Source organism: Taudactylus pleione, unplaced genomic scaffold (assembly GCF_031769625.1).
Source record: "Taudactylus pleione unplaced genomic scaffold, aTauple2 ptg001842l, whole genome shotgun sequence".
Taxonomy (NCBI): domain Eukaryota; kingdom Metazoa; phylum Chordata; class Amphibia; order Anura; family Myobatrachidae; genus Taudactylus; species Taudactylus pleione.
Window position 1 is genome coordinate 231,182 of NW_028286239.1, and position 23,962 is coordinate 255,143.

Consider the following 23,962-nt stretch of genomic DNA (forward strand, 5'->3'; position numbering starts at 1 on the left):
GATAACCTGTAGTGACTGGTGACCTCTCTGACTGATAACCTGTGTGACTGGTGACCCCTCTGACTGATAACCTGTAGTGACTGGTGACCTCTCTGACTGATAACCTGTAGTGACTGGTGACCTCTCTGACTGATAACCTGTGTGACTGGTGACCTTTCTGACTGATATCCTGTGTGACTGGTGACCTCTCTGACTGATAACCTGTAGTGACTGGTGACCTCTCTGACTGATAACCTGTGTGACTGGTGACCTCTCTGACTGATAACCTGTAGTGACTTGTGACCTCTCTGACTGATAACCTGTGTGACTGGTGATCTCTCTGACAGATAACCTGTGTGACTGATAACCTGTGTGACTGGTGACCTCTCTGACTGATAACCTGTGTGACTGGTGACCTCTCTGACTGATAACCTGTGTGACTGGTGACCCCTCTGACTGATAACCTGTGTGACTGGTGACCTCTGACTGATAACCTGTGTGACTGGTGACCTCTGTGACTGGTGACCTCTGTGACTGATAACCTGTGTGACTGGTGACCTCTCTGACTGATAACCTGTGTGACTGGTGACCTCTCTGACTGATAACCTGTGTGACTGGTGACCTCTCTGACTGATAACCTGTGTGACTGGTGACCTCTCTGACTGATAACCTGTAGTGACTGGTGACCTCTGTGACTGATAACCTGTGTGACTGGTGACCTCTCTGACTGATAACCTGTGTGACTGGTGACCTCTCTGACTGATAACCTGTGTGACTGGTGACCTCTCTGACTGATACCCTGTGTGACTGGTGACCTCTCTGACTGATAACCTGTAGTGACTGGTGACCTCTCTGACTGATAACCTGTAGTGACTGGTGACCTCTCTGACTGATAACCTGTGTGACTGGTGACCTCTCTGACTGATAACCTGTAGTGACTGGTGACCTCTCTGACTGATAACCTGTAGTGACTGGTGACCTCTCTGACTGATAACCTGTGTGACTGGTGACCTCTCTGACTGATAACCTGTAGTGACTGGTGACCTCTCTGACTGATAACCTGTGTGACTGATAACCTGTGTGACTGGTGACCTCTCTGACTGATAACCTGTAGTGACTGGTGACCTCTCTGACTGATAACCTGTGTGACTGGTGACCTCTCTGACTGATAACCTGTGTGACTGGTGACCTCTCTGACTGATAACCTGTAGTGACTGGTGACCTCTCTGACTGATAACCTGTGTGACTGGTGACCTCTCTGACTGATAACCTGTTTGACTGGTGACCTCTCTGACTGATAACCTGTGTGACTGGTGACCTCTCTGACTGATAACCTGTGTGACTGGTGACCTCTCTGACTGATAACCTGTAGTGACTGGTGACCTCTGTGACTGATAACCTCTCTGACTGATAACCTGTGTGACTGGTGACCTCTCTGACTGATAACCTGTAGTGACTGGTGACCTCTCTCACTGATAACCTGTAGTGACTGATAACCTGTAGTGACTGGTGACCTCTCTGACTGATAACCTGTGTGACTGGTGACCCCTCTGACTGATAACCTGTAGTGACTGGTGACCTCTCTGACTGATAACCTGTAGTGACTGGTGACCTCTCTGACTGATAACCTGTGTGACTGGTGACCTTTCTGACTGATATCCTGTGTGACTGGTGACCTCTCTGACTGATAACCTGTAGTGACTGGTGACCTCTCTGACTGATAACCTGTGTGACTGGTGACCTCTCTGACTGATAACCTGTGTGACTGGTGACCTCTCTGACTGATAACCTGTAGTGACTTGTGACCTCTCTGACTGATAACCTGTGTGACTGGTGACCTCTCTGACTGATAACCTGTGTGACTGGTGACCTCTCTGACTGATAACCTGTGTGACTGGTGACCTCTCTGACTGATAACCTGTGTGACTGGTGACCCCTCTGACTGATAACCTGTGTGACTGGTGACCTCTGACTGATAACCTGTGTGACTGGTGACCTCTGTGACTGGTGACCTCTGTGACTGATAACCTGTGTGACTGGTGACCTCTCTGACTGATAACCTGTGTGACTGGTGACCTCTCTGACTGATAACCTGTGTGACTGGTGACCTCTCTGACTGATAACCTGTGTGACTGGTGACCGCTCTGACTGATAACCTGTGTGACTGGTGACCTCTCTGACTGATAACCTGTAGTGACTGGTGACCTCTGTGACTGATAACCTGTAGTGACTGGTGACCTCTCTGACTGATAACCTGTGTGACTGGTGACCTCTCTGACTGATAACCTGTAGTGACTGGTGACCTCTCTGACTGATAACCTGTAGTGACTGGTGACCTCTCTGACTGATAACCTGTGTGACTGGTGACCTCTCTGACTGATAACCTGTAGTGACTGGTGACCTCTCTGACTGATAACCTGTAGTGACTGGTGACCTCTCTGACTGATAACCTGTGTGACTGGTGACCTCTCTGACTGATAACCTGTAGTGACTGGTGACCTCTCTGACTGATAACCTGTGTGACTGGTGACCTCTCTGACTGATAACCTGTGTGACTGGTGACCTCTCTGACTGATAACCTGTAGTGACTGGTGACCTCTCTGACTGATAACCTGTGTGACTGGTGACCTCTCTGACTGATAACCTGTAGTGACTGGTGACCTCTCTGACTGATAACCTGTGTGACTGGTGACCTCTCTAACTGATAACCTGTAGTGACTGGTGACCTCTCTGACTGATAACCTGTAGTGACTGGTGACCTCTCTGACTGATGACCTGTAGTGACTGGTGACCTCTCTGACTGATAACCTGTGTGACTGGTGACCTCTCTGACTGATAACCTGTGTGACTGGTGACCTCTCTGACTGATAACCTGTGTGACTGGTGACCTCTCTGACTGATAACCTGTGTGTCTGGTGACCTCTCTGACTGATAACCTGTGTGACTGGTGACCTCTCTGACTGATAATCTGTGTGACTGGTGACCTCTCTGACTGATAACCTGTGTGACTGGTGACCTCTCTGACTGATAACCTGTAGTGTCTGGTGACCTCTCTGACTGATAACCTGTAGTGTCTGGTGACCTCTTGCACTAATAAGCCTGCTGGCCGGTCCCCTTCAGTATAGACTGATGCCCCCCAGCTGATTACTCTAAGTTCTCACTGATAACAATAAAATATTGGCTTTAGTGCCTCTATTGTCTATCAGTTCTATGACACAAGATATTGTCTGCAGGCAATGTTCCCTGAGTGTTGGTCTCTGTGGGGGTGAGGATTTGTTTCCTCACCGATGGAGGGGCTGCCCTGAGATTTACAACAATCTGGAATTCTAGTCTTTCATTGGTGAAAATGTACAAGATAAGAGAATGACTCCTGGAGGAACGTGCTACTGAACTCCACAGCACTGGGCAGTCTGTCAGCATTGACTGCTGCCCCCGACTTCTGTGCCCGCCTCTATGCTGCCTCTGGCATGGAAAGTCCTCCCCATTCAAACTGGTTAAGGAGGCCTCACCTAACAGGGGTTGGGTGATTAGTATATTCCCGCAGACACCTTGTCCCTAGCTCCGCTACCCTGCTGCAGTCTTCTATGTGAATACCTGTTTCCAGATCAAATTGTTACAACCCTTACTTATTGCCGGTGCCCCCTATTTATGTAATTCATGTTACCAGACCCGGACTGGAAGCTCAGTCTCGCTACCATGTGTAGGATGTAATGTAGCGGAGAAAGATGGCTGACGGGCAGGCAGATAATAGTCAGCAGGAGATAAGTGTCAGAATAAGATAATCAGATAGAGGGGTTTTGTAAAGTTCCCGGTAAGAAAGGGGGGGCACCAGGTGGGGCCCAGCACTTGTCAGTATCGGGCCTATGCTCTGTGTAAGTACAGGGGGGGTGGGGGGGGGCATCTTGTTTGCAATTTTTTTTTAGGCAAAAATAAAAAAATCTTCCGTGTTATATACTACAAATCCATTCCACACAGCACCTAATGTCCAGTGTATGACATAGACCCCAATGTCCCGCATACTACTCAGTGAATCAGTCATGTGACAAAGTCATGTGTCTTGGAGGCGGTGTGGCTTAGAACAGGTGTGTTTGGTTACCTGGAAGGACTTGATGAACGTCCAGAGTAGTGTCCGGATCCCCTCCCCGCGACTCAGGAGCTTCACCAGACGCATAACTCGAAAGAGCCTGAAGAAGGTGATGGAGATTCGGGAGTTCTCCTCACCCTGCTAGAACATACAGTTGACATAGGTTATACAGAACATGAGGGGCAGTGAAGGAGCTACCTAATATGCTGCCCGCCCTACCCTGCAGAGCCCCAAGACTTGGCCCTATTACACCCATGGTAAGAGCTAGAACCATCGTACAGTACGTTATGTAAAGTGCTCCCGTCACCTGCTCCATGTGTGGCCTGAACCAATATTTACGAGATAGCAGCTTATCAATTCACATAGGGCCGACGACTCTGTAAGGCCACTAGGTCCTGGGAAATTGATAGACTGAATATTGGGTCAGCCCAGAAAATGGAGGTAGACTTTCTTTTTTTTTGCCCGTGCTCACTGTAATGGCCTTGGCAATTAATGCTAAATTCATTATAAATTGTAATGGCGGTGCCCCGATAAGAGTCAATACTAAACTGCCTGGCTATAAACTCCCCTGTGCCTACGTCCAGTATTGCCAACCTACCTCTCTTTGACCAAGAAATCCTGGTCCAGTTCTGGTTTTCCTATGTTTTTCGCTATCCAGAGAAGTGGGGAACTATGGCGGACTGGAAGGCACTGGGGATTAGAGAGAGGTTGGCAATACTGTGAGCGCCCGGCCCTGTCGCTGAGAGAACAGAAAGCCTGACTGGATGCTGGTGGAGTATTCGGGCTCTGTAACTAGCTTTAAGGCCACGGCTGCCTGACATTACGTCCCCCTTATGGATCTGCATTACAATGTGACGTTTATGAACTGCACACCCCAGGCTACTGCGGCCAAACTTTCCCCCACCGGTTGTCTCCTGCTATCGTTAGTAAATACAGGGTATCCTGTCTACGTTGCCGCCAGCTCACATGAAACCCCCCCTCCCGCCATCTCATACACACCTGCTAAAAAGGAGAGAAAACATGGAATGATAAGAGGACAGGACGGTTAGGTGTCTTGCTGAGAACATTGCAGGGACTGAAGATGCCGCCGGATGGCGCTATTACCTCGCGCAATGCCCCATGTACAGACTGCGCCATTGGTCTCCATATTTCTGGAGCCGGACGGGTGTCCAAGCTCAACCGTTTCTTAAATTGGAACCAATTCCCAGGGAACTTATCCAGGCCCAGCCAAATTATTTTTTGTTATAACATAGTTTTGAGTTTGATACTGTATGAATTAATTCTAATTAAAGTAAAATGTTTTCAGAATTTAAAAAAAGAATCCCACAGGGCCATCTGTTATGTAATATTTATATATCAGATTTACGAATAAAAAAAAATAAAATAATATATATATATATTTTTTTTTTATACCCATGACCAATTTCAGAAGACTTGTGGTTGCAAATCCTTTTGCAAAACCACAAAATACACTAAAAATAATTTGTGTATTTTAGCTCCTTCACAGCAAGTTTTTAATACTGACTTTTTAAAAACGTTATTTAAATGGGATTATTTAAAAGATATTTTGCTTCAAGTTTAAATAATAGTTTTAAGAATTTCCAATTATGTATTAACTACACTTTACTTCATTTACAAATCACAATGTCGCTGTTTGGTGAATTTGGCTGTAATTGGAACAATATTGGCTGTAATTAGAACATTTTAAGAACAGTTTTGTTGAATGTAAAAATGTAACTCGTGATACTTTAGATAGTTTCTACAACCTGCAGATGTCATCGCTGCTGTTGCTGTATGTAACATCTAGTCGGTGACTAAATTCTCTTCCATGACTGGAACATGTTAAGGAGAAAAAGGTCACTATAACAGTAACTATAATTTGTAGGGTACACTAATGGTGTAACCACTGATATATGCTGTAGGATTTTTTATCGTGAGGTTTTTTTTTTTTTGGATAATTCAATTATTAAAGATTTAATTAGTGAATGTTTATTATTTCAAATAAGTGGCATGTGAGTAATGCACAGCGGTTAGCATTGCCACCTCACAGCACTGGGGTCTTGGGTTGGATCCCCACCAAGGCCCTCTATGTGTGTAGTTTGTATGCTCTCCCCATGTCTGCGTTGGTTCTCTGCACAAAAGGTAAAAAATATACTGGTAGATTACCTGGATTCTGGGCTTCATTCAGAGCCGCTCGTAAGCGGCCGCTCTTTCGTTCCGAGCTATGTTCGCACATCTGCGCATGCGTACGGATTGTAATATGCATGCGCGAACCAGTCAGTGCGGCCGAAAATCGTTTGTTCGCTAAATAGCGAATGCCTGCTATTTTGAGTGACAGGAGGAGGCGTATGTGGGTGGTAACAGGGGAAGGTGCTTGAAAACGGGGAGTGGAGATCAGAACGCAGGCGTGCCAAACGGTCAAAACGGGCGTTTTAAGGGTGTGCATAATTAATACAGTAGCGTCATCGACCACGTCACTTGGTTATTTTATAGTCAGAACTGCTCGCAAGATTGCGGTAGGAAAAACCAACCACAAGAATAGCGAGCAGTTCATACGCTGTTCGATGTACTCGATTAATCTATTAAATAGCGGACATGACGTATGGTGCGAGCGGCCAGGTGGCGTATTTTTAAAAAAACGACCGCATGTTTTGTTCGCTCGTTCAGACATAGAGGCGTGAACAGACCGCAAAGAGCGAACGGTTCATTTAAATAGCCACCCCCTTTATCAGAACGACCGTCCGCAAATAGCGTCCGGCTCTGAATCAGGGCCTCTGGACCCCAGTGTGTGTGTGTATCAGGGAAATAAGACTGCCAACTCCAGTGGGGCAGGGACTGAAGTGACTGGTGATTTATTCAGCAAATGAGCGCCCAAAATGGCTGCCTCAAAGTCTGCAATAGCGTGAAGTACTTTGAGTCCTACTGGGAGAAAGGCGCTATATAAATAAGAATATTACTGCATCATTTATCTGGTCTTATAATGTATCGTTCTGTATGATGATACTGCCAGGCAGAATCTGGGGGTGACAGGTCCACCTGATGGAAAAACGCAGGACGCTGAAACCAACAGGTCTTTTTCCCAATGGTGTCAGGGTTTACCAGCCCGGCCTCACAATGTAGGAATATTTTCACCCTTGGACAGTGCAGGCTTAATAGATAGCATGGAACGTCAGCCAATAATTTATGTGGATGATGATTAGTTCTTCCTCCGGAGCACGGATTCTGACAAAAGTAACCCTTATGTGAATGTGGGCTTGTATGCTAAGAAATTGGACTGTAAGCTGCAATGGGGCAAGGTCCGATATGAATGATATATATTCTCTGTACAGCGCTGTGTAAATTGGTGGGCGCTATATACACAATATTAATAACGGACCTAAATAGCGATTGTTCTCAACAAGAATCCCACCTGTTCTGTCCTCCCCGGGTTAATTTGCCAGAAAGGTCGGACATCTCTCGGGTCATCTGCCAGACTGGCCATTTGGCAAGCGGAGAAGATCAGAGTCCAATATAAGCTTACAGTACAGTGAGTAGTACACAGATAAACCACAATGCTCACAGCTCAGGAGACACAACAAATACAAGATGGCGGCCACAGGGCATGCAGAGAGACTGGACAAGGTGTGAGAGAAGAGCCCTGAGGTCAGGGGCACACAGCCGACATAGTCGTGTCAAGGGTGTCAGAGGAAAAGGGTGACAGTGCTCTGAAGGAGTTTTTGGTCTTACCATATTGTGGCATTGGGAATGTTCACCTGTCTTTAAAGAAAGGCAGACAGAGATAAGATGTAATACCGGCTATATCCACAGGGGGGACACAGTACAGCAATATGATCAGCATGGAGGGTAGGAGAGGGAGGCAGAGGAGGGCAGAAGCAAATTTAGAACAGAATACAACCAAATTGTGAACTTTGTACAGCTCTGAACCCCAGGTTCCGATGAACTATAATATAGGGATGGAAAATGTGGCGATCTGCATTGGCTCTTTTGCCGTAGCCGAACTACAATCCGCACCATGGACGATGGCCACCCGGCCACTGCGGATGATGGGAGTTGTAGCTGAGCAGCAGGCGGTGTGCTCGAGGTAATGACTCCTTGGCTTACGTTTTTTTTATATCTATTTAAATATGACAATGGCAGATCCAGGATGGCCTCACTCAGACTCTGCTGTGAAGAGGAGATCTGAGGGTGCTCCGACTTGGTTAAAGGTGAATATTTATGTGATGGCTGCAATTTAGGCAGAAAGAAAAATCACTTTTGCACATTTTAGATATTTCGGTGTCAGGGTAAAATGATAGATTTATTACGATGTATGGATTGGTGCCAGCTATTGGTGGAAGAACTTGTCGGTGAATAGAAATAATGGAGGTGATGCAGAGTTCCACGCAAATCCGTCTGGTGACGTTTCGTACAGCGCCTGTTCCAGAGCCGAGTGTATGCGACGAAGGGCAGTTAGGAGTTGTACGCTACTCTCTCCCATCTCCACTTGTGGCTAAGGGAGCGTAATGGGGCGAGTTCAAGAGGCAGCATAATGGGGCGTTCAGCGGTATAACGGGCACTTGCATGTTGGCAAAGTTTTGTGAGGGGGTGCTGACATAACATGCAGCAGGGACAGGGCTGGAGGGAGTACGCTCTGATATCGATGAAGCAAGTGAAGTCACTTATGAGTGAATGTTCGCGTTTAGTTCCAAACACGCAATTGCGTTTGACTTGTGTGCAACTCTGAATCGTGTATGGCCGACTTGCATCAACAACAAAGACCATATATCCGGGAAGTAAACTTTCTCTTCCCATGCATGTAAAGGGCACAATGCACCTGCTTGCGGTAGCTTGTAATTAATACACCTCAAATTAAATTTATAGTGCAAAGGTAGACAACCTGTGGTTCTCCAGCCGCTGTGAAATTACAAGTCCCAGCATGCCAGAGGCTGACAGGGAAGCTGGAACACCACGGGTTGCCTAGTCCGTGTGAGCGGTACACTTGGAAATTAAATTACATGCATAGGAAGAACAAATCCAAAACCAGTGCTGTGATTATGTTATGGATCGCACAAGATATTAGACCACTTGTAATAACCTTTTGTGTATTTATTTGTAATTACCAGCATGGTGACCTGCGAATTAACCTTTAGATGTGTTTTACCTGACCACTTTCAAATTTATAGTCTTTCCCCTGACTTGTTTAGAGATAGAGGGAGGTCAGGGAACAGATAACAGTTCATGGGAAGGTTATTTATATGGTAACTCTTGTTTCCAGTAAGTCAATGTTCACGACTTGTTAATCTACTCCCCAAATTTATTGAAGATCTATGAAAGGTCACAGTTCCTGATCCTGTATATCAGACACCACAAACCAAAAGAATGTTATGTTGAAAAGTAGGATCTTGGCTAATTTGATAGATACAGAAACCAAAGAGAGAAGGGGGGCTAGATGACAGCCAAGGCAGGCATAAGATGCCATGTAAAATTCGTAAACTGTGTATAATTATTGGGAAGCCAGTCTGACATTGGAAATTGCTCCATCTTCTAGCTTCTCCGTGCAAACAGCTTCATGTGAGACTGTTCATTTTTAACCCTTTTTTGTTTATAAGAAAATTATTTGCTACGTCTACCTTTGTATGTCCGTTTTATTGTTTTTGTATATACTTTAATCATTGTTTTTTCTCATATTAAACTTCATTTAATAAGATTGGTCTCTGTGCTTCTTATTAGATCCATTTTGCCTGTGGATTAGGTTAATCCATGCAACATATATAAACTACAGGTTATTATTTGGGTAAAAATAACTGAGTCTTAATTATAATTGCAGGGAGAACTTAATACTTTCTGTTTGAAGTGCATCACTCCTGAATCAACCGCAGTGTTGGCAGTCATATTTGGAAAATTAATAGTGAGTGGGAGATACTGGGGAGGTGGCTGTTTTTTTATTAACTCTGAGTAAGACCCATGTCACACAGGCTCAAGTGAGTTTGCAGAGATCCTTTACCAGTAGTGTTTAAGGATCTAGCTTAGTGTAATAGGGGCTGTAGTATATCCACAGCAGAGACTGTTCACACTCGGTCCTTTTTTTCTTCTAATTCTTAATGATTCCACTGCATCATCCAACCTTGTCAAATATCTTACAGTAATAACCTTCTGTATGATGTCGTTGTCTCTTTTAGTACCTTACAGTAAGTCAGTTAGAGCCTGTAGCAAAAGTCAGATGAATAATGCGGCATAATCTTCTAACTATAAGGGGTAAATTTACTACAGTGAGAGCTTTTAGAAGTGAGTTTTAAAAGTGATGTTGCCCATAGCAACCAATCAGATTCTAGCTATTATTTTCTAGAAGGTGCTAGTTAAATGTTAAGTAGAATCTGATTAGTTGCTATGGGCTACATCTCCACTTCTAAAACTTACTTCTAAAAACTCTCACTTTAGTAAATCTACCCCGAAGTGTACAGCTGGATGATGCGGCAGAATATTCTAACTATAGGGGGTTTTCAATAACAGCTGGATGATGTGGCGGAATCCTCTAACTACAAATAATGTACAGCCGGATAATGCGGCATAACCTACACTAACTACAAATAATGTACAGCCGGATGATGCGGCATAACCTACACTAACTACAAATAATGTACAGCCGGAAAATGCGACATAACCTACACTAACTACAAATAATGTACAGCCGGATAATGTGGCATAACCTGCACTAACTACAAATAATGTACAGCCGGATAATGCGGCATAACCTACACTAACTACAAATAATGTACAGCCGGATAATGTGGCATAACCTACACTAACTACAAATAATGTACAGCCGGATGATGCGGCAGAATATTCTAACTATAGGGGGTTTTCAATAACAGCTGGATGATGTGGCGGAATCCTCTAACTACAAATAATGTACAGCCGGATAATGCGGCATAACCTACACTAACTACAAATAATGTACAGCCGGATGATGCGGCATAACCTACACTAACTACAAATAATGTACAGCCGGAAAATGCGACATAACCTACACTAACTACAAATAATGTACAGCCGGATAATGTGGCATAACCTGCACTAACTACAAATAATGTACAGCCGGATAATGCGGCATAACCTACACTAACTACAAATAATGTACAGCCGGATAATGTGGCATAACCTACACTAACTACAAATAACATATAGCCGGATGATGCAGCATAACCTACACTAACCACAAATAATGTACAGCCGGATGATGCGGCAAAATCTACACTAACTATAAATAATGTACAGCCGGATAATGTGGCATAACCTACACTAACTACAAATAATGTACAGCCGGATGATGCGGCATAACCTACACTAACTACAACTAATGTACAGCCGGATAATGCGGCATAACCTACACTAAGTATAAATAATCTACTGCCGGACAATGCGGCATAACCTATACTAACTACAAATAATGTATAGCCGGATGATGCGAAATAACCTACACTAACTACAAATATTGTACAGCCGGATGATGCGGCATAACCTACACTAACTACAAATAATGTACAGCCGGATGATGCGGCATAACCTACACTAACTACAAATAATGTACAGCCGGATGATGCAGCATAGCCTACACTAACTACAAATAATGTACAGCCGGATGATGCGGCATAGCCTACACTAACTACAAATAATGTACAGCCGGATAATGCGGCATAACCTACACTAACTATAAATAATGTACAGCCGGATAATGCGGCATAACCTACACTAACTACAACTAATGTACAGCCGGATAATGCGGCATAACCTACACTAACTACAAATAATGTACAGCCGGATAATGCGGCATAGCCTACACTAACTACAAATAATGTACAGCCGGATAATGCGGCATAACCTACACTAACTACAAATAATGTACAGCCGGATGATGCAGCATAACCTACACTAACTACAAATAATGTATAGCCGGATGATGCGAGATAACCTACACTAACTACAAATAATGTACAGCCGGATAATGCGGCAAAACCTACACTAACTACAACTAAAGTACAGCCGGATAATGCGGCATAACCTACACTAACTACAAATAATGTACAGCCGGATGATGCGGCATAACCTACACTAACTACAAATAATGTACAGCCGGATAACGTAGCATAACCTACACTAACTACAAATAATGTACTGCCGGATGATGAGGCATAACCTACACTAACTACAAATAATGTACAGCCGGATAATGCGGCATAACCTACACTAACTACAAATAATGTACAGCCGGATGATGAGGCATAACCTACACTAACTACAAATAATGTACAGCCGGATGAAGCGGCATAACCTACACTAACTACAAACAATGTACAGCCGGATAATGCAGCATAACCTACACTAACTACAAATAATGTACAGCCGGATGATGCGGCATAACCTACACTAACTATAAATAATGTACAGCCGGATAATGCGGCATAGCCTACACTAACTACAAATAATGTACAGCCGGATAATGCGGCATAACCTACACTAAGTACAAATAATGTATAGCCGGATGATGCGAGATAACCTACACTAACTACAAATAATGTACAGCCGGATAATGCGGCAAAACCTACACAAACTATAAATAATGTACAGCCGGATAATGCGGCATAACCTACACTAACTACAAATAATGTACAGCCGGATAATGCGGCATAACCTACACTAACTACAAATAATGTACAGCCGGATAATGTGGCATAACCTACATTAACTACAAATAATGTACAGCCGGATGATGAGGCATAACCTACACTAACTACAAATAATGTACAGCCGGATGAAGCGGCATAACCTACACTAACTACAAACAATGTACAGCCGGATAATGTGGCATAACCTACACTAACTACAAATAATGTACAGCCGGATGATGCGGCATAACCTACACTAACTATAAATAATGTACAGCCGGATAATGCGGCATAGCCTACACTAACTACAAATAATGTACAGCCGGATAATGCGGCATAACCTACACTAAGTACAAATAATGTATAGCCGGATGATGCGAGATAACCTACACTAACTACAAATAATGTACAGCCAGATAATGCGGCAAAACCTACACTAACTACAAATAATGTACAGCCGGATAATGCGGCATAACCTACACTAACTACAAATAATGTACAGCCGGATAATGCGGCATAACCTACACTAACTACAAATAATGTACAGCCGGATAATGCGGCATAACCTACACTAACTACAAATAATGTACAGCGGATGATGCGGCATAACCTACACTAACTACAAATAATGTATAGCCGGATGATGCGAGATAACCTACACTAACTACAAATAATGTACAGCCGGATAATGCGGCATAACCTACACTAACTACAAATAATGTACAGCCGGATAATGCGGCATAACCTACACTAACTACAAATAATGTACAGCCGGATGATGCGGCATAACCTACACTAACTACAAATAATGTACAGCGGATGATGCGGCATAACCTACACTAACTACAAATAATGTATAGCCGGATGATGCGAGATAACCTACACTAACTACAAATAATGTACAGCCGGATAATGCGGCATAACCTACACTAACTACAAATAATGTACAGCCGGATAATGCGGCATAACCTACACTAACTACAAATAATGTACAGCCGGATGATGCGGCATAACCTACACTAACTACAAATAATGTACAGCGGATGATGCGGCATAACCTACACTAACTACAAATAATGTACAGCCGGATAATGCGGCAAAACCTACACTAACTACAACTAATGTACAGCCGGATAATGCGGCATAACCTTCACTAACTACAAATAATGTACAGCCGGATGATGCGGCATAACCTACACTAACTACAAATAATGTACAGCCGGATAACGTGGCATAACCTACACTAACTACAAATAATGTACAACCGGATGATGAGGCATAACCGACACTAACTACAAATAATGTACAGCCGGATAATGCGGCATAACCTACACTAACTACAAATAATGTACAGCCGGATGATGAGGCATAACCTACACTAACTACAAACAATGTACAGCCGGATAATGCGGCATAACCTACACTAACTACAAATAATGTACAGCCGGATGATGCGGCATAACCTACACTAACTATAAATAATGTACAGCCGGATAATGCGGCATAGCCTACACTAACTACAAATAATGTACAGCCGGATAATGCGGCATAACCTACACTAAGTACAAATAATGTATAGCCAGATGATGCGAGATAACCTACACTAACTACAAATAATGTACAGCCGGATAATGCGGCAAAACCTACACTAACTATAAATAATGTACAGCCGGATAATGCGGCATAACCTACACTAACTACAAATAATGTACAGCCGGATAATGCGGCATAACCTACACTAACTACAAATAATGTACAGCCGGATAATGCGGCATAACCTACACTAACTACAAATAATGTACAGCCGGATGATGCGGCATAACCTACACTAACTACAAATAATGTACAGCCGGATGATGCGGCATAACCTACACTAACTACAAATAATGTACAGCCGGATAATGCGGCATAACCTACACTAACTACAAATAATGTACAGCGGATGATGCGGCATAACCTACACTAAGTACAAATAATGTATAGCCGGATGATGCGAGATAACCTACACTAACTACAAATAATGTACAGCCGGATAATGCGGCATAACCTACACTAAGTACAAATAATGTATAGCCGGATGATGCGAGATAACCTACACTAACTACAAATAATGTACAGCCGGATAATGCGGCATAACCTACACTAAGTACAAATAATGTACAGCCGGATAATGCGGCATAACCTACACTAACTACAAATAATGTACAGCCGGATGATGCGGCATAACCTACACTAACTACAAATAATGTACAGCGGATGATGCGGCATAACCTACACTAACTACAAATAATGTACAGCCGGATAATGCGGCAAAACCTACACTAACTACAACTAATGTACAGCCGGATAATGCGGCATAACCTACACTAACTACAAATAATGTACAGCCGGATGATGCGGCATAACCTACACTAACTACAAATAATGTACAGCCGGATAACGTGGCATAACCTACACTAACTACAAATAATGTACAGCCGGATGATGAGGCATAACCTACACTAACTACAAATAATGTACAGCCGGATAATGCGGCATAACCTACACTAACTACAAATAATGTACAGCCGGATGATGAGGCATAACCTACACTAACTACAAACAATGTACAGCCGGATAATGCGGCATAACCTACACTAACTACAAATAATGTACAGCCGGATGATGCGGCATAACCTACACTAACTATAAATAATGTACAGCCGGATAATGCGGCATAGCCTACACTAACTACAAATAATGTACAGCCGGATAATGCGGCATAACCTACACTAAGTACAAATAATGTATAGCCAGATGATGCGAGATAACCTACACTAACTACAAATAATGTACAGCCGGATAATGCGGCAAAACCTACACTAACTATAAATAATGTACAGCCGGATAATGCGGCATAACCTACACTAACTACAAATAATGTACAGCCGGATAATGCGGCATAACCTACACTAACTACAAATAATGTACAGCCGGATAATGCGGCATAACCTACACTAACTACAAATAATGTACAGCCGGATGATGCGGCATAACCTACACTAACTACAAATAATGTACAGCCGGATGATGCGGCATAACCTACACTAACTACAAATAATGTACAGCGGATGATGCGGCATAACCTACACTAACTACAAATAATGTACAGCCGGATGATGCGGCACAACCTACACTAACTACAAATAATGTATAACCGGATAATGCGGCATAACCTACACTAACTACAAATAATGTACAGCCGGATAATGGGGCACAACCTACACTAACTACAAACAATGTACAGCCAGATAATGTGGCACAACCTACACTAACTACAAATAATGTACAGCCGGATAATGCGGCATAACCTACACTAACTACAAATAATGTACAGCCGGATAATGCGGCATAACCTACACTAACTACAAATAATGTACAGCCGGATGATGCGGCATAACCTACACTAACTACAAATAATGTACAGCCGGATAATGCGGCATAACCTACACTAACTACAAATAATGTACAGCCGGATAATGCGGCATAACCTACACTAACTACAAATAATGTACAGCCGGATAATGCGGCATAACCTACACTAACTACAAATAATGTACAGCCGGATAATGCGGCATAACCTACACTAACTACAAATAACGTACAGCCGGATAATGTGGCATATCCTACACTAACTACAAATAATGTACAGCCAGATTATGCGGCATAACCTACACTAACTACAACTAATGTACAGCCCAATGATGCGGCATAACCTACACTAACTACAAATAATGTACAGCCGGATGATGAGGCATAACCTACACTAACTACAAATAATGTATAGCCCAATGATGCGGCATAACCTACACTAACTACAAATAATGTACAGCCGGATAATGTGGCATAACCTACACTAACTACAAATAATGTAAAGCCGGATGATGCGGCATAACCTACACTAACTATAAATAATGTACAGCCGGATGATGCGGTATAATCTAATTAGAAGTGTTTTTCAAAAACATTGTAGAGCATTTGACAAATAACCTGGCTGGCCTTTTAAATGCTCAGGTAAAATCGTATTGAGGGTGGATATTACTGGTAATATCGCTATGTATGCCACAATCTGATTTACAGATTAAACTATGGCTAAGCTTAAACAACACCCATAGAGACAGCGCCTTCACTAGTGGGAGTACGACTTGAGCACATCATAAAAGTAAAGAGGGAGGTGGGTCGGGGGGAGGGTGTGTGAGATGTAGCAAATATAGTGTCCTAAATATAAGGTTTCCAGACCAGCCATTATAGTTCTAGACACATATATGTTCACATGCTATATGATCGCGTGCGTACATGCATGCAGTTCTTTAGAAAGCGGATGTGCTCAAGAGCTAAATGCTCAGGTGGCACAGTGGTAACAGTGCTGAGCCCCTAAATGCCCAGGTGTTACGGTGGTTACAGCGCTGGGCCCCTAAATGCCCAGGTGGCACGGTGGTAACAGCGCTGGGCCCCTAAATGCCCAGGTAGCACAGTGGTAACAGTGCTGGGCCCCTAAATGCCCAGGTGTCACGGTGGTAACAGCGCTGGGCCCCGAAATGCCCAGGTGGTAGAGTGGTATCAGCGCTGGGCCCCTAAATGCCCAGGTGGCATTGTGGTACCAGCGCTGGGCCCCTGGGCTCCTACGCCGGCTGCCATTTTATTCAGTTGAGATCGAATTTAAAAAAAAACAAGTTAGACAGTAGGAGGAAGAGATGCCCTCTGTGATTCCAGGATGCAGGGCTCTACCTGTGCAATCCCACATCATGTACCTGTATAACCTGTGCTATCCAGCATCATGTACCTGTATAACCTGTGATATTCTGCAGCAGGTACCCCTGTATAACCTGTGCTATCCCACAGCAGGTACCCCTGTATAACCTGTGCTATCCCACAGCAGGTACCCGTGTATAACCTGTGCTATCCCGCAGCAGGTACCCGTGTATAACCTGTGCTATCCCGCAGCAGGTACCCGTGTATAACCTGTGCTATCCCACAGCAGGTACCCGTGTATAACCTGTGCTATCCCGCAGCAGGTACCCGTGTATAACCTGTGCTATCCCGCAGCAGGTACCTGTTTATAACCTGTGCTATCTCGCAGCAGGTACCTGTGTATAACCTGTACTATGCCGCAGCAGGTACCTGTGTATAACCTGTACTATCCCAAAGCAGGTACCCGTGTATAACCTGTGCTATCCCGCAGCAGGTACCTGTGTATAACCTGTGCTATCCTGCAGCAGGTACCTGTGTATAACCTGTGCTATCCCACAGCAGGTACCTGTATATAACATGTGCTGTCCCGCAGCAGGTACCTGTGTATAACCTGTGCTATCCCGCAGCAGGTACCCGTGTATAACCTGTGCTATCCCGCAGCAGGTACCTGTTTATAACCTGTGCTATCTCGCAGCAGGTACCTGTGTATAACCTGTACTATCCCGCAGCAGGTACCTGTGTATAACCTGTGCTATCCCGCAGCAGGTACCCGTGTATAACCTGTGCTATCCCGCAGCAGGTACCTGTGTATAACCTGTACTATCCCACAGCAGGTACCCGTGTATAACCTGTGCTATCCCGCAGCAGGTACCTGTGTATAACCTGTACTATCCCGCAGCAGGTACCTGTGTATAACCTGTGCTATCCCGCAGCAGGTACCCGCGTATAACCTGTACTATCCCGCAGCAGGTACCCGCGTATAACCTGTACTATCCCGCAGCGGGTACCCGCGTATAACCTGTACTATCCCGCACCGGGTACCCGCGTATAACCTGTACTATCCCGCACCGGGTACCCGTGTATAACCTGTGCTATCCCGCAGCAGGTACCTGTTTATAACCTGTGCTATCCCGCAGCAGGTACCTGTGTATAACCTGTGCTATCTCGCAGCGGGTACCTGTGTATAACCTGTGCTATCCCGCAGCGGGTACCTGTGTATAACCTGTGCTATCCCGCAGCGGGTACCTGTGTATAACCTGTGCTATCCCGCAGTGGGTACCTGTGTATAACCAGTACCCGTGTATAACCTGTACTATCCCGCAGCAGGTACCTGCGTATAACCTGTGCTATCCCACAGCAGGTACCCACGTATAACCTGTACTATCCCACCCGTGTATAACCTGTGCTATCCCACAGCAGGTACCCGTGTATAACATGTGCTGTCCCGCAGCAGGTACCCGTGTATAACCTGTGTTATCCCGCAGCAGGTACCTGTGTATAACCTGTACTATCCCGCAGTGGGTACCTGTGTATAACCTGTACTATCCCGCAGTGGGTACCTGTGTATAACCTGTACTATCCCGCAGCGGGTACCTGTGTATAACCTGTACTATCCCGCAGCGGGTACCTATGTATAACCTGTACTATCCCGCAGCGGGTACCCGTGTATAACCTGTGCTATCCCACAGCAGGTACCCGTGTATAACCTGTGCTATCCCGCAGCAGGTACCTGTTTATAACCTGTGCTATCCCGCAGCAGGTACCTGTGTATAACCTGTGCTATCTCGCAGCGGGTACCTGTGTATAACCTGTGCTATCCCGCAGCGGGTACCTGTGTATAACCTGTGCTATCCCGCAGCGGGTACCTGTGTATAACCTGTGCTATCCCGCAGTGGGTACCTGTGTATAACCAGTACCCGTGTATAACCTGTACTATCCCGCAGCAGGTACCTGCGTATAACCTGTGCTATCCCACAGCAGGTACCCGTGTATGTATAACCTGTGCTATCTCGCAGCAGGTACCCGTGTATAACCTGTGCTATCCCGCAGCAGGTACCCGTGTATAACCTGTGCTAACCCGCAGCAGGTACCCGTGTATAACCTGTACTATCCCGCAGCAGGTACCTGTGTATGTATAACCTGTGCTATCCCGCAGCAGGTACCCGTGTATAACCTGTACTATCCCACAGCAGGTACCTGTGTCTAACCTGTGCTATCCCACAGCAGGTACCCGTGTCTAACCTGTGCTATCCCACAGCAGGTACCCGTGTATAACCTGTGCTATCCCACAGCAGGTACCCGTGTCTAACCTGTGCTATCCCACAGCAGGTACCCGTGTATAACCTGTGCTATCCCGCAGCAGGTACCCCTGTATAACCTGTGCTATCCCACAGTGGGTACCTGTGTCTAACCTGTGCTATCCCACAGCGGGTACCCGTGTCTAACCTGTGCTATCCCACAGCAGGTACCCGTGTATAACCTGTGCTATCCCACAGCAGGTACCCGTGTATAACCTGTGCTATCCCGCAGCAGGTACCTGTGTTTAACCTGTGCTATCCCGCAGCAAGTACCTGTGTATAACCTGTGCTATCCCGCAGCAGGTACCCGTGTATAACCTGTGCTATCCCGCAGCAGGTACCCGTGTATAACCTGTGCTATCCCGCAGCAGGTATCTGTGTATAACCTGTGCTATCCCGCAGCAGGTACCTGTGTATAACCTGTACTATCCCGCAGCAGGTACCTGTGTATAACCTGTGCTATCCCGCAGCAGGTACCCGTGTATAACCTGTACTATCCCGCAGCAGGTACCTGCGTATAACCTGTACTATCCCGCAGCGGGTACCCGCGTATAACCTGTACTATCCCGCACCGGGTACCCGCGTATAACCTGTACTATCCCGCACCGGGTACCCGTGTATAACCTGTGCTATCCCGCAGCAGGTACCTGTTTATAACCTGTGCTATCCCGCAGCAGGTACCTGTGTATAACCTGTGCTATCTCGCAGCGGGTACCTGTGTATAACCTGTGCTATCCCGCAGCGGGTACCTGTGTATAACCTGTGCTATCCCGCAGCGGGTACCTGTGTATAACCTGTGCTATCCCGCAGTGGGTACCTGTGTATAACCAGTACCCGTGTATAACCTGTACTATCCCGCAGCAGGTACCTGCGTATAACCTGTGCTATCCCACAGCAGGTACCCACGTATAACCTGTACTATCCCACCCGTGTATAACCTGTGCTATCCCACAGCAGGTACCCGTGTATAACATGTGCTGTCCCGCAGCAGGTACCCGTGTATAACCTGTGTTATCCCGCAGCAGGTACCCGTGTATAACCTGTACTATCCCGCAGCAGGTACCTGTGTATAACCTGTACTATCCCGCAGTGGGTACCTGTGTATAACCTGTACTATCCCGCAGTGGGTACCTGTGTATAACCTGTACTATCCCGCAGCGGGTACCTGTGTATAACCTGTACTATCCCGCAGCGGGTACCTATGTATAACCTGTACTATCCCGCAGCGGGTACCCGTGTATAACCTGTGCTATCCCACAGCAGGTACCCGTGTATAACCTGTGCTATCCCGCAGCAGGTACCTGTTTATAACCTGTGCTATCCCGCAGCAGGTACCTGTGTATAACCTGTGCTATCTCGCAGCGGGTACCTGTGTATAACCTGTGCTATCCCGCAGCGGGTACCTGTGTATAACCTGTGCTATCCCGCAGCGGGTACCTGTGTATAACCTGTGCTATCCCGCAGTGGGTACCTGTGTATAACCAGTACCCGTGTATAACCTGTACTATCCCGCAGCAGGTACCTGCGTATAACCTGTGCTATCCCACAGCAGGTACCCGTGTATGTATAACCTGTGCTATCCCACAGCAGGTACCCGTGTATGTATAACCTGTGCTATCCCGCAGCAGGTACCCGTGTATAACCTGTGCTAACCCGCAGCAGGTACCCGTGTATAACCTGTACTATCCCGCAGCAGGTACCTGTGTATGTATAACCTGTGCTATCCCGCAGCAGGTACCCGTGTATAACCTGTACTATCCCACAGCAGGTACCTGTGTCTAACCTGTGCTATCCCACAGCAGGTACCCGTGTCTAACCTGTGCTATCCCACAGCAGGTACCTGTGTATAACCTGTACTATCCCGCAGCAGGTACCTGTGTATGTATAACCTGTGCTATCCCGCAGCAGGTACCCGTGTATAACCTGTGCTATCCCACAGCAGGTACCTGTGTATAACCTGTACTATCCCGCAGCAGGTACCTGTGTATGTATAACCTGTGCTATCCCGCAGCAGGTACCCGTGTATAACCTGTACTATCCCACAGCAGGTACCTGTGTCTAACCTGTGCTATCCCACAGCAGGTACCCGTGTCTAACCTGTGCTATCCCACAGCAGGTACCTGTGTATAACCTGTACTATCCCGCAGCAGGTACCTGTGTATGTATAACCTGTGCTATCCCGCAGCAGGTACCCGTGTATAACCTGTGCTAACCCGCAGCAGGTACCCGTGTATAACCTGTACTATCCCGCAGCAGGTACCTGTGTATGTATAACCTGTGCTATCCCGCAGCAGGTACCCGTGTATAACCTGTACTATCCCACAGCAGGTACCTGTGTCTAACCTGTGCTATCCCACAGCAGGTACCCGTGTCTAACCTGTGCTATCCCACAGCAGGTACCTGTGTATAACCTTTACTATCCCGCAGCAGGTACCTGTGTATGTATAACCTGTGCTATCCCGCAGCAGGTACCCGTGTATAACCTGTGCTATCCCACAGCAGGTACCTGTGTCTAACCTGTGCTATCCCACAGCAGGTACCCGTGTCTAACCTGTGCTATCCCACAGCAGGTACCCGTGTATAACCTGTGCTATCCCACAGCAGGTACCCGTGTCTAACCTGTGCTATCCCACAGCAGGTACCCGTGTATAACCTGTGCTATCCCACAGCAGGTACCCGTGTATAACCTGTGCTATCCCGCAGCAGGTACCCCTGTATAACCTGTGCTATCCCACAGTGGGTACCTGTGTCTAACCTGTGCTATCCCACAGCAGGTACCCGTGTCTAACCTGTGCTATCCCACAGCAGGTACCCGTGTATAACCTGTGCTATCCCACAGCAGGTACCCGTGTATAACCTGTGCTATCCCGCAGCAGGTACCTGTGTTTAACCTGTGCTACCTGTGTATAACCTGTGCTATCCCGCAGCAGGTACCCGTGTATAACCTGTGCTATCCCGCAGCAGGTACCTGTGTATAACCTGTGCTATCCCGCAGCAGGTATCTGTGTATAACCTGTGCTATCCCGCAGCAGGTACCCGTGTATAACCTGTACTATCCCGCAGCAGGTACCTGTGTATAACCTGTACTATCCCACCCGTGTATAACCTGTGCTATCCCGCAGCAGGTACCCGTGTATAACCTGTGCTATCCCGCAGCAGGTACCTGTGTATAACCTGTGCTATCCCGCAGCAGGTATCTGTGTATAACCTGTGCTATCCCGCAGCAGGTACCCGTGTATAACCTGTGCTATCCCGCAGCAGGTACCTGTGTATAACCTGTACTATCCCACCCGTGTATAACCTGTGCTATCCTGCAGCAGGTACCTGTGTATAACCTGTACTATCCCGCAGCAGGTACCTGCGTATAACCTGTGCTATCCTGCAGCAGGTACCTGTATATAACCTGTACTATCCCTCAGCAGGTACCAGTGTATAACCTGTGCTGCATATATTCTACACTATAGGGTTAATAAGCCGTGCAGCATGAATGTTACATACGTGTCATACCTATATAAGAATGACATGGCTGGTCTGGTATTCCTAGTAACCTGACGCGGCTGGGCCTGCTGCGCCAAAGCCATGGGCGCATTTTACCAGCTGTCCGTAACGTGAGGGTGTTTGTAGCCCTGCTAAGTGCGATTGCTAAGACCTGACATTTACAAGGCATTTGCGCACGTGAGACGTCAGGCGGTTCAGAGACTGATATGGAGAAACATTCCCAAGGTCAGACGGTAAATTCCAGCTCCTCCCTTTGGAAAACATGGACTGGATTCCCATCCACAGCTCAGGATCTGGAGCTTAACCTGATGATTTAGTGCACTCATGAAAGATTTGACCACAGTCACAGCTGTGTCACGTGTATCTTCCGGTCGGATGAAGCGGTGACATATATATGGGTAAATGCTTGTAGAAGTGCTATGGGAGTATGGAAACTGGTATCATTGGATTAGTGGTCCAGTAACAACACATTTGTAGCCCTAATTTGTAATGTGGGATGTCAGTGTTATAATCTGCTACAGGTGTTGTGAGTGTAATGTCATTTTGCTTAATACATGGCTAAAGAGCACCTCCTACACCTATGCACACTGAAGTCATCCATTTTATGAGCAGAATGCAACCTTTCCGCTAACTAGGAACGTTGTTGAGGCATGAGGCATTATGTGCCTCATTGATGTCACTATCTCTAAGTAAATTGCCAGGCTGCCTTATGAATAATGTGCCAGCTCTCA

General features: G+C 45.8%; 1 protein-coding gene across 1 annotated transcript in view; it reads right to left on the reverse strand.

Annotated features, from left to right (window-relative positions):
• Positions 1–23,962, reverse strand: part of LOC148436295 (voltage-dependent L-type calcium channel subunit alpha-1C-like) — a 138,015-nt gene that overhangs the window by 67,364 nt on the left and 46,689 nt on the right. The window contains exons 10-11 of the mRNA XM_088465078.1: positions 7,790–7,819; positions 4,076–4,204 (exon numbers count right to left, since the gene is read on the reverse strand). Coding sequence (XP_088321204.1) covers positions 4,076–4,204; positions 7,790–7,819 — 159 coding nt within the window. The remainder of the gene's footprint in view (positions 1–4,075; positions 4,205–7,789; positions 7,820–23,962) is intronic.